The sequence below is a fragment of the Nannospalax galili genome, unplaced genomic scaffold (assembly GCF_000622305.1).
Source record: "Nannospalax galili isolate Female #2095 unplaced genomic scaffold, S.galili_v1.0 scaffold1255, whole genome shotgun sequence".
In the NCBI taxonomy this organism is placed as follows: Eukaryota; Metazoa; Chordata; class Mammalia; order Rodentia; family Spalacidae; genus Nannospalax; species Nannospalax galili.
In genome coordinates this window covers 733,025-745,703 of record NW_008336359.1, presented here as the reverse complement: position 1 = coordinate 745,703, position 12,679 = coordinate 733,025, and the positions used below count along the sequence as shown (strand labels likewise).

General features: G+C 37.2%; 1 protein-coding gene across 5 annotated transcripts in view; it reads left to right on the top strand.

The window, feature by feature from the left end:
• Ecpas (Ecm29 proteasome adaptor and scaffold) overlaps positions 1-12,679 on the top strand; it is a 108,677-nt gene that overhangs the window by 28,187 nt on the left and 67,811 nt on the right. For 4 of the 5 annotated variants that reach the window (XM_008831122.3, XM_029562526.1, XM_008831120.2 and 1 more), the window contains 4 exons: positions 652-782; positions 7,154-7,270; positions 9,695-9,813; positions 10,791-10,940. In XM_008831122.3, the coding sequence (XP_008829344.1) occupies positions 652-782; positions 7,154-7,270; positions 9,695-9,813; positions 10,791-10,940 (517 nt within the window). The remainder of the gene's footprint in view (positions 1-651; positions 783-7,153; positions 7,271-9,694; positions 9,814-10,790; positions 10,941-12,679) is intronic. The other variant, XM_029562527.1, reaches the window with a different exon arrangement.

The following is a 12,679-nucleotide window of genomic DNA, read 5'->3' as shown; positions in this document are numbered from 1 at the left end:
AGTATCATATTTTTTCACGAATGCTAAAAATACCTAAAAATTTAACAGTAATTTGCAGTCAAATATTTTGGCATTTGTGGGGATTCCCTTCTTTGTAGCTTTCCCTTTTGCCCTGTCAAAGATGCATAGTGGCTTGCAGTATAGTTTATTACTGTCCTTCCTTATGCTGAACACATCCTCATGGTCTTGCCTGACATGTTTCTTAGAGTGTCTCTTGAGGGAAGCGTGTCTCTTATTTTCTGATTTGATAATCCCAACATAGTATGGTATCACCATTTAAAGTTCCTCTGTCCAGTTCCGCTAGCCAGGTGTAGAAGATTTCTTTTAAAAATCTTGTATCCTTTCTAGTAACTACCACCTTCAGGAAAACAAAGTGACTTTAGATATAGGAGGGAGTTTCATTACTCTTGGCTGTTCTGGTTTCTAGAGGTTAAATATCCAAAAAACAATCGAAAGGTAGCGTATAATGAGCTGTTTGACTAGTTTTAGTGTTGTTTCCTGGCTGTGTCAAAATGGTCTGTCTATAGGGCTAGTTCTGGTTGGAGTTTTGTAAAGGAGCTCTGTAGTATAGAAAAAAGAGTTAAGCTGTAAAAACAGGCTTGGTTGTGTTTGATTTGCGAAGTTCTCTTTTGTTTTCTTTTTATATTATAGATCAGCTTGAACGGGTCTTTTTACGACTTGGCCATGCTGAAACAGATGAACAGTTACAAAATATTATATCTAAATTCCTTCCTCCTGTTTTACTCAAACTGTCCAGCACCCAGGAAGGAGTACGGAAAAAGGTAAGCATATTGGGGCAGTTGGGGTGGTAAATGGTGAATACACGGACACATGTCATGAAGTGAGTGAGTGTTGAGCTAGGTCCGTGATCCTAGTTGTACCCTTTCAGAACGGGTGGTAAGTCTAGAACCAGCTTTCATGATGGAAAACTGTGTTCACCACCAACTGTGCACATGGTGTGAGTGCCAGGTAATTTAATCGAGGTAATTATTTTGGACTGATGTAAAACCTAATATGAAAGCCAGTGTAGAAAGGGGAAATACTCTTTAATCACTGGCTGGTGGTGAATATATCTTTGACTATAAGCAAGTACATTGTTATTATTTATTTATTTGCTTTTGGTCTTTTTTGAGACAGGGTCTCCCTGTAGTCCCAGCTGGCCTGGAACTCACACTGTAGACCAGGCTGGCCTGGATCTCACGGAGATCCACCTGCCTCTGGGATTAAAGGTGTATATCTCTGTTCTGGGGTTAAGGCATGTGCCACCATGCCTGGCAGCAGATACACATTTTTTTTTTTTGTCTTTTTGAGACAGGGTCTTCCTGTAGTCCCAGCTTACCTGAACTCACTATGTAGACCAGACTGGCCTTGAACTCACAAAGATCCGCCTGCCTCTGCCTCCCAACTGCTGGGACCAAAGGTATGCGCCACCACGCCCGGCTACGCAGATAACACTTTTTACAAGTAAAATACACTTATGTGATTTATCTTTTACATTATACCAAGTAACATGTCAAAAAACTAGGCAACTGTAATATCACTATATTTCAGATTGTTCTACATAGAACACTTCCTCCTTTGATTTTAACCTAGTTCAGTATTTTCTCAGTGTATTTATGATAGCTCTTCTGATCTTTTAGCTGTTGTCAGGTTTCCTCTCCTGAGATACTCTGATTGGTTGGCAGTGACTTCCTGGAGGTCTGCCCTGCGAGGGATTTGGAAGGCTGCTTTGGGTTTAATGGGGAGAGTAGCTTCAGGAAGGTCTGTTATGCTTGTAAGAAGGAATGGGCAGTCTGGTGACACATTTGTCATGCCTACTAATGTTAAGCCCTCTTTTGTTAGGTAGATGTGTGTTGGTCATGTCACTCCACTATTTAAAGCCCCTCAGTGGCCTTCTCCTGTCCTCAGGATAGTAAGATCTGAAAGGCCTTCCACAAACTGATGTCTGTTTATTTAGTTTTATCAGTCTGGTTATTTATTGAGTGTCTTTTGTATGTATGTTAGGGGTATTTGGTGAATGGAAGAAACATGTCCTTTGATAGAGCAATACTAAACAATCAGGCAAACAGTATATCGTTACAATTTATAGTAAATGCTGTATTAGTTACTTTTCTCTGTTGCTAAGACAAAATGCCTGACAAAAGCTACTTAAGGAAGAATTTATTTTGGTTTAAGGAAACATACAGTTCATCATGGCAGGAAGGCATGATGGCAAGAGCATGTAGGTCATGTGTCCACAATTAGGAACAGGAAAGTGGGCAGGAAGTGGGGGCCTGGCTATACAATCCTGATGACTTGCCTTCAGCGACCAACTTCCTCCAGTGAGACTCCACCTTTTAAAGGTTCCTCAGTCTTCCAAAATAGTTCCACCTGCTGGGGAACAAGAATTCAAATGCATGAGTGTATGGGACATTTCACATTTAAACCATAATATATGCTAAAGTAGAAAAAGAAAGAGCAGATGTTTGGGGGCATGATTGTGGCTGAGTGTGGGTGGATGGGAGGCCTCTTGGTATGCAGGAAGTAGCCAGGCTAAGAGATGGGGCATTTGTAGCCAGACTGAGTTTGGTGCCCTTAGGGAACTGAGGAAGGCCACAGAGATTCCCCCAGTGGATGAGAGGAAGAGTGACAGGCAGAAACAGGATTTCAGGGCAGTTTTGAAAGGGTGTCTGTGGCAGTGATCCAGACACCTGGCTGCTGGAGAGACTTGGAGTAGAAGCCATGAGTAGAGTCTGGGAAGTGGCCCGCCAACCTTTGCACCAGTTTAGGCTGAGTAATTGCAGTAGGTTTTTTTTTTTTTTTTTTTTTTTTCCCAACTTTTTGAAACAGGTCTCCCTGTAGCCCCAGCTGTCCTGTAACTCACTATGTAGACCAGGCTGGCATCGAACTCAAAAAGATCTGTCTGCCTCTGCCTCCCAAATGCCGGGGTTAAAGGCGTGTGCCACCATGCCCTACAATTGGAGTAGATTTTGTTTTTTTGTATTTTACTTTTTTTTTTCCTTTTTGTAGAAAATCATCCATCTCTAGTCATTGCTTTAAATTTTAGGTTATGTGCTATTCACTTCTGTTATACTGTTTGTCCTATTATTCCTCCAAATCTAGAAGTTCCGTTCTTGTTTTCAGGTTTTCTTGTGTGTGTGTGTGTGTATATGTATGTGTATGTGTTTGTATGTGCACACATGTAGAGACTAGAGATTGATGGTGGCTGTCTTTCTCAATCACTCTCTACCTTATTTTTTGAGATAGGTCTCTCTCACTGAACCTGGAGTTCACTGATACGGCTAGACTGATGGCCAGTCTAGTGATTAATCCTGCTGGCTCTGCCTCCCCAGTGCACACACTGTGCCATCATCCCCAGCTTTAATTTTTTAAAATATGTGGATTTTGGGGGCTTGAACTCATGCTTGTGTGGTAACCACTTTGCTGAAGGAGCCATTTCCCACCTTATTTCCAGTTTTATTGATCAGTATTATCAAAATTAAAATATTGATGGATTGATATTTTTGGTGCTGGTATTTAACCCAGGACTCTGAACATACTTGACAGTCTAACACTCAGCCATACTCCCAGCCCAGCCTTAAATTTTATTTTTTGTGGGCCATTGTAAGAGGTAAACCAATATTTAGATAGATTTTCCTTTTGTTAATATATTCTAAATAATTTATTTAAATTAGTGTAAGAATATTGAGAAAAGTGCTAAGGAGTTACATTTTTATAAGGTAGCAGGAGCTGGGTCTTCTCTATGCTTGACAGATGAAGCTGAATTTTAGGATGATTAATGAACTTTTTGAAAGAATATGGAGCTCAGTATGTCCTGAAGCCATTTGCCAGTAGCATTGTACATTTATGTCTTGAGAACTTGTCTTCTAGCCCTGTTGTATATTGATGGTCATGAATTCTGACTCTCTGTGGTTGTAGCTTTTGTTTTCCTTTTATTTTTTATTTTTTTGTCTTTTTGAGACAGGGTCTCCCTGTAGCCCCAGCTGTCCTGGAACTCACTATGTAGATCAGGCTGGCCTTGAACTTACAGAGATCCGCCTGCCTCTGCCTCCCGAGTGCTTCCTTTTAGTTTTAATAATTTTGACTTGATGCATTTGATGTACAAATTTAACATTTTATTTTTATTGGTAATTATGGTATGTTACATATATATTTATGTATATTATATATATATTTTTTCTTTCTGTTGGTTGAGAAAGGGGTTTGATGTTAAGTAAACTTGAAAGCTTCTGGAAGAAAGGAAATAAAATCTAGTAGCTGATGTATTTTAAGTTTGTACTACTCTTTGACATATCTTTTTATTTAATCTAAGCAGTTGCCTTTGAGATACGGTGTTTTGAATTTCACAAATGGGAGAAGTCATCCTGAAATTGTTATAGCTTAAATTATTTGTGTTCATGTGATCATTATCTCAGTTTATTTGAACAATTACATGAGGTATAGGTGCTCTAATTATTCCTATTTTATAAATGAAAAAACTGGGTGAAGTCATCCTGAAATTGTTATAGCTCAAATTATTTGTGTTCATGTGAACATTATCTCAATTTATTTGAACAATTATATGAGTTATAGGTGCTCTAATTATTCCTATTTTATAAATGAAAAAACTGAGCCTTAGAGAAGATAAATAATTTGCCCTGTTTCACATGACTAACAATATACTAATAATATACTTTATAAATATGGACTTATAAGCAAGTAATTCCAAAATTGCACTGGTTTCTGCCAGGCATTGCATTATGTAATGGCTGAACATGAGCATTCTTTGTTGTACGTGCTAAAGTAAATGTGCATAAAAGGTCAGTGAGTGAAAGTCAGTAGAAGCTAAAAATGACTCTGCAAGTAACTAATTTTTCTTGCGTTCTATTTTGACTTTAGATGGTGGAGTGTTGATAGATGACTGCTTTTATAATTCGTGTAGTCATGCACTAATACCTCTTGCAAATTATAGAACCAGTGTAATACTTGTATTTTTAATACCTTTGTTAATAAGCCAAAGATGTATATACTGAGCATAAGTTTAGAATGCAGTTTTTTTCCCTTTTTCTATATAAAATAAAAATGCACATGAAAAATTGCTTTTAAGAAATGGAACTCATTTGTAGATAATCTCATCATGTAATTTTTTTCCCTTATGCTGGAAACTGAACCTAGGACCTTGTATACATTAGGTAGCCACTCCTCTTTTCAGTTGTGCGCATGCAAAAGTTTATACTTGATGTAGCTAGAATTTATTTTTACTAAATTTGGTGACTTTCAGTTATGGAATTTTTGAGTCCTTACTGTCAAGTTTGTAATATGCTGGATTTAACTAGGCTATTATACAAAATTGGGCTGGAGGGATAGTGCAGCTGTTAAAGGCTAAAGCTAATAACCAAAATGATATTATATAAAATAGTTGTTAGTTTGTGGATAGATTGGGTGAAAGAGAAATAAAAATTTTGGATTTTTCATATTAATTAGTGTACTTTCTCATTTTAAGGAAAATGAGATTTGCTTAGTAGAATTCTGTTCTGTAGCTAATTTTTTAAATTCAGAATCACCAGAATAGCTAAAAGTTTTAACACCTGACTATATCCAGTTTTGGTAAGGCTGTGGGACAGCCTGAGCTCTCATATCCTGGTAAAAGTGTAAACTGGTAGAGTCACTTCAGAAAGTATTTGGAAATCTACTGAAAGATGAGCCTATGCCTAACCCTGGGACCAAACATTTCTAATCTTGGATGTATGTCTAGCAGAAACACACACACACACACACACCAAACCTACAAGGATATGTCTAAGAGTGTTCATATCAGCATTAGTTATTATAACCTCACACTGTAGCTTTCATGGTAGCTTTCATTAATGCTTTGAGGCTGGTGTCCAAATTTCAGAAGTGATATAGCTTAGATATGACTCTCTAGGATAGTTATCTTAAAGTGTTCAGTTTTTCTTAGGTGGTTTTAAAAAATATTTATTAATTTTATCTTATGTGTATGAATGTATTGCCTGCATGTATGTAAGTGCACCTGTGTCATGCAATTCCTGTGAAGGCTACAAGAGGGCATTGGCTTCTCCTGGAATTGGAGTTACAAACAGTTGTTAGCTGCCATCTGTCTAGCTCCTTAGGTGATTAAAAAAAAATCTTAATTTTTTAATTAATCTTCAGTTTCTTCTCTCTTAGCACATAATATATTGTAGTAGGACTGAGGCCATTTATCATAAAGCAGTGTATTTCCCTTTCTTCCTACAGGATCTCTTGATGTGTAAATTTCTTCTTTTGATTTTTTTTTTCCCATTTAAAGGCAAGGAATGCTTTCTTTTAACTTAAATTCTTTAGTGATATCAGATAGTCTTCACAATTAAGTAAACTTAACCTCAGTGTTTTGCTAGAATTCTTTTGTAATCTAGACCTTTTATGAATCCTTACCACTCTAGGCTTTAGTCAGACATAGTGTACCATATTCTTTTAGACCCTTGTTCATTTTTAAAGCTGTTTCTCTGGTTAGAATTCATCTGATCTCCAGAACTTAGTAGTCCTGCCACTTTTTATCAGAAGGGCTCCTTGGTCCGGCAGACTAGGAGCATTTGGAAACAATAGCATCTTAACATTTACTTTTTCATCATATTCTTGTTCTTACAAGATTCTGATAGTGTGTATTCCCTGCCTGAGATATCAAATTTATGTTCTTTAAAAGAAAGTAGGACCTGGAGAGATGGTTCAGTGGTTAAGAGCTCTGGCTGCTCTTACAGAGGACCTGGGTTCGATTCCCAGGACCCACATGGTGGCTAACAGCCATCTGTAACTCCAGTTCCAGGGAATCCACTGCCCTCTTCAGGCCCCCATGGGCTCTGCATGCATATGGTGCACTTACGTGATGCAGGTAAAACATTCATACATGTAAAATAAAAATAAAATTAAAAGAACAAAGTAGGTAGTTTTTACAAGTAATATCTAAGAAATGAATTTAAAAAAATTATATTTTGAGACGTGTCTCCCTGTAGCTCTAGCTGTCCTGGAACTCTCTGTGTAGACTAGGCTAGCCTTGAACTCACAGAGATCTGCCTGCCTCTGCCTCCCAAGTGGTGGAATTAAAGGTGTTTGCCACCACTCTGGAAATGAATTTATTTTTAAGGTATGTTTGATAACTTCAGTTTTGTCTTTGTTTTAGGTGATGGAACTGCTGGTCCATTTGAATAAACGTATAAAAAGCCGCCCCAAAATACAACTCCCAGTAGAGACACTATTGGTTCAGTACCAGGACCCTGCTGCAGTTTCCTTTGTCACAGTAAGTGTTATAGCTGAATGTTTTTTGTCTTATAGTAACTCTTCATAATTTTCAGTTGATGCCGTTGGTGTATTGGCAAACTTAAAGTTTCATCTGAGACTACATCTAAATGAAAAATGAGATGGTTTTCTTTAAAGGGCACACTGATTTCCTACTGAATACTGATCCACAGGAAGTGTTGCTTTAAAAACAATGATAGGATGCTGGGCATGCCAGGTGTGGTGGCATGTGCCTTTAATCCCAGCCTTGGAGAGGCAGAGGCAGTTGGTTTCGAGATTGAGGCCTCCCTGGTTCACACCGTGACTTCCAGATGGGCTGTGAGTAGAGAGATCCTGTCAAAAAACAATTGGAAAAAAAAAAAAAAGAAGAAGAAAAGAAAAATGATAGGAACAGAGTAGTAAATTTACATTGGGCCAAAAAGTGTTGGTGAAATGACTTTCAGGCATTTAATATGAAAAAGAATGATCTTATATATGATCTGAAAAGGTTGATTTCTGAAATTGAGAGTACAGTTGTAGTTATCAGAAGCCGGGGAGAATACTTCCAGGGGAGTTGGGGAGGTTAATTACTGGGAACTAAATCATAGTTAGGAAGGAACATGAATTTCTGGTGTGCATTTAAAAGCGAGAAGTGCCAGTATGATGGAGAGTGCAGATGTAGTCCCATCTATGTGGAAAGTGGAGGCTCAGAAATCCCAGACCATCCTGAGAAACATAATGAGATGCCCTTTTTGACAATAAACAAACAGGAACAACAAAATAACTTGCAGAAAACTAGAAAAAGATTTCACCTTAATGTAATGGTAGGTATTTAAGGAGATATGTTTAGCCTAATGGAAACATTATACAATGTATACGTGGATTAAAATGTCACACAGGTGCCCTGTTACACACACACACACACACACACACACACACACACGTCTTTTTGCAGTACTAGGGTTTAAACTCAGGACCTTTTGCATATAAACGCACTCTACCACTGAGCTACACCCACAGCCCAACATGAATAACTTCTGTTTTTGTGTATCCGTTAAAAGTAACATTAAATGAGGGGCTGGAGAGGTGGCTCAATGGTTAAGAACACTGACTGTTCTTGCAGAAGACCCAGGTTTGAATCCCGGCACCTACATGGCAGCTAGCAACTGTCCATATCTCCAGTTCTGGGGAATCCAGTGGCCTCTTCTGTCCTCCATGGGCATTGCATGACATGGGTACACTTACCTACATGCAGGCAGTGCACTCACTAAAATAAAAAAAATATAAAATAAAAAACACATCAAATAAAAATAATAAATAAAATATTTAAAAAAGTAACATGGAATGAAAAAGAACGATTTGATTCTTAGAGATTATGTAAGCCAAGTCTGAATAGAGAGAAGAGTTATAGTACATAGGCATAGTAAAGGGTAATAAATGAAGACAAGGGGCAAAATGGCAAGAAAACATGAAGACTTGAATGAAAAATGATTATACTTCTGATGTGTGTATTAAAAAAGATATCCTTTTCTAATGTGGAATAAATCTGAGACTGGCAAATATTTCCATTCATTCCGTTTCATGAAAAGAAAATATTACAAATATTTATGTTGTGTGAAGACGGTGGTGTCTTTTTCTTGGTTCTTGTCATTTCTAGCTTTGAGGCAGAATGCATCAAATTATTTCATCATGTCTGTAACTTTTGAGGCACTTAATAGTTTAGACATTTCTATGCCTGTTCTGGACATACAGTTCCATCTTTCTTTAAACAAATAAAAACACTGAGGGCCAATAAATATGCTAAGGCAAAATGACAGCCCTGTGCAGCCTGTTTATTTTGGTGAAGAATTCTTCAGAACAGTATGTCTTTATCTTAAATTTGTAAGTCCTGATTTGTATTCATGAGTTTGCTTCAAATACAGCTTTTGCATGCGTTATAGAGATACTGATACATCTGTGGCACTCAGCCTCCCTGGCTCATTTGTCATCCACTGCTGATGTGGTTTTGGAATGAGGAACCAGAGTGCTGCAATTTTCCTAGAGTAGTTTTAGTAATTGACCAACTGGGAAATGGAAGCCTGTGATTTGTTAACACATGATCTCCTAGAACCTGAAGATTAATACAGCAAACTGGGAGATCTGATGATAATGTGTGGTGTGTAGTTTAGATAGGTTAAGTGATTATTTTTTTTCCTAGTGATAAATAACTGCACATATGAGTGTTTTATTTAGGTCGAGTCATCTCCCTTACAGAAAAGCCCACCTTGAAGCAAGCATTTTGAATAAATTGTACTTGAATTCTTCTCTAAGATACAGTAATTTGGTCAAGTTGTAAGAAACCTACGGAGATGATGATTCTTTTTGAAATGTTTTTGTTAGAGTTATAGCTTTCTATGAACATACAGTCTTTACTTCATACTCACTTGCTTTTCTCTTATTGCATTAGAATTTTACTATAATTTATGTTAAGATGGGCTATCCTCGCCTGCCAGTGGAAAAACAATGCGAACTGGCCCCTACACTTCTTACTGCCATGGAAGGGAAGCCTCAGCCACAGCAGGATAGGTATGACTTCCTCATTTACCTTATTTCTTCTCTGCAGGAGTCAACAACCGCTTTTCGGATACAGGTTCACATTTGGTTTTACCTGGCAAATAGAAAGGCTTGCGTTTATTTGGCTGAAAGATAGTTGGATTTTCTGTGCTATTTTAGAATTCTATTAAGACCATTATAAAAGTTCTTGATGTGAACATTGAAAAATGTATAAGATTTCTCTAAATTTCTGAATTTAAGTGCATTTTTTTGTCAACTGCTTTTAAAGTGGTTAATTTTGTGAGATATTAAAAATCTTCTTCATCAAACATTTTGTTCTTGTAGGATAAAACATGTCTGAGCAGTTTCTGAAATCAGTAGAGTATTAATGTAGACATTGGGGAAATGGAAAGGTTTAGATAATATCATTGTTCGTGGGCTTAGTCAAAAGCTCTGTATCTCGGGCCTGTCCTGATGAGAATCATTACAAAGTATGCAGAAGTTGTGGAGAAAGAGGGAGCTAAATAATGTTTTAGTTCTGATTCATGTGTGTACTCACTGATTGATTGATTAGACTGTGGTTCTGGGGATCAAATCAAGGGCCTCATGAATCCTGAACTAAAGACTGTAATACAGATGTTTATAAACAAAATTAATAATAGAAGTAAATTTCTTCTGAAAGGACGTGTTGTAAGATGAACTTTACTTTTACCTAAGATCTAATAGGAAATATCTTTCGGTAATGTCAAGCCTATTTCATATACATTTTTTTCATAGATATATATGATGAGCCAAATTGGCTAAATTCTAATTATTACTCAATATTTTGAGCTCTCAAGAAAGAAATCAAGGCCAGTGTAAATGAGGACTTCTGTACATCACTGGTGTTGAAATGAATGGCTTCTGCTATAACTGCCACCTTTTGCTAAGTGATTTTTGTTCTGGTAGTTACTGCATGTATAAAAAAAATATTTGTGAAATAGTTGCAATAAATATAATTGTTTTTTCAGCTTAATGCATCTTTTAATACCAACCCTTTTTCACATGAAATACCCTGTTGACTCATCAAAATCAGCTTCTCCATTTAATCTTGCTGAGAAACCAAAGACTGTGCAGCTGCTTTTGGACTTTATGCTAGATGTCCTTTTGATGCCTTATGGGTGAGTTAGAAAATAACAATGATCCAAGCAACCTTGTTTTTCAGAGTTTATAATGTGAAAATTATGTGCTATTTTAAAGGATTCAACTCTTTAGTGAATGGATGCATCTCTGAGTTTTTGCTTTAGTTCTGACCATTGAACTCCAGCTCTACTACTTACTGGCTGTGTAGACATAGAGTTGTGTGATTTCAGATTCCATCTGTCCATACTTAGAAAATTTTCTCCAGTTTTTCTTTCTATAAAGCGTCCTTCCTTCTTGATATCTTGAAACCTATTCCTACTGCTCCCAATTAGTTTGAGATCTTTTCAACTCTTACCACAATTTCTTCCTCATCTGTTTTTTAAATCAGTTTTTAAAGTTGGTGTACGAAATAATGGATTTCACTAGAACATTTCCATACATATGTAGTTTTCTCATCCTCATTCTTTTAACTTCTCTACAGTGCTAAAGAGTTGCCTAATCTTTACAACACAAACCTTGGGTTCTTACTGTCTAGTCACTGCATACACTGAGAAATTTTGTACACCCTTATGTGTCTTTGTCAGCTCATTTTTTATGGGGATGCAGTTAGTTCTCTCTTTAGACTATTTCTCCAAAAAGAACAAAAAATCACTTTGGAAAATGTCCCTTACTGACTTGATGTCAACTCTTCTCTGACAGACATTTCTTACCCTATGTAGATATATTTATTCTATTTTTCTGTGTCCTTATAACTCTCAACACCCAGCTGTATAGCAGTGTACACAGTACACGTTTTTATCACATTATTGACATTTCCATCTTTCCTAATAGATTGTCAGCTCCTTGAGTCAAGATGTAACTTATCAGACTTTTGAACCTAGCCTAGTGCCCAGATTGTAGTCTTCCCTAGCCTGCTGATTTTGTCCTGTTCCCTGAGGTAGTTTTCTGAAGTGCCCCTTTCATCATGTTTTCCTGATCTCCAGTGTGAATGTCCACAGAGGACCAAGCACATGGAGCTGCTCATCATCTACCCCTCAGTGCAGAGACAAGAGCAGTCAGGCAGTCTAACTCTTTCCTGTCCAGGTTGCTCTCCCTCTGTTTCTCTGCCTTACGTAGCTGTTTTTTTTTTTTTTTTCCTCATTTGATAATGTTGCAAATGCTAATGCATTTGTTGTGTTGTTTTTTATCTCAACTTGCTCCAGATGACAGACTTAATCTTACAGTTCCTTATATTCCTGGCTTTTGCTTAGGATGATGGGACAGTATTATTTATATGTTGAGTATTTATTGAGTTACTAGATACCATTAGTCCTGCTATAACTTAGAAACATATGAAGCCTCCTTTTAGATTTGCTAAATAAGAAGGTAGCCAGAATTGACAGGTAATGACCATGTTGGTAAATAAAATTTGAAATTGAAGTTTAACTTAGGAGCATAATATACCCAACATACTGATTTATTATATTTCTTACCAATGAGCATTTACCTCATGTACATAAACCTTTTAAATTCCTTAACAGATTGAAAAATGAGTTTAATTGGGGCTGGAGAGATGGCTCAGCGGTTAAGAGCACTGGTTGTTCTTGCAGAAGACCCTAGTTTGAATCCCAGTACCCATATGGCAGCTAACAACTCTAGTTCCAGGGGATCCGACAGCCTCTTCTGGCCTCCATGGGCATTGCATGACATGGGTGCACTTACCTGCACGCAGGCAATACATGCATACACATAAAATAAAAATAACAAATAAAAATTTTTAAAAACCTGAATTTCACTA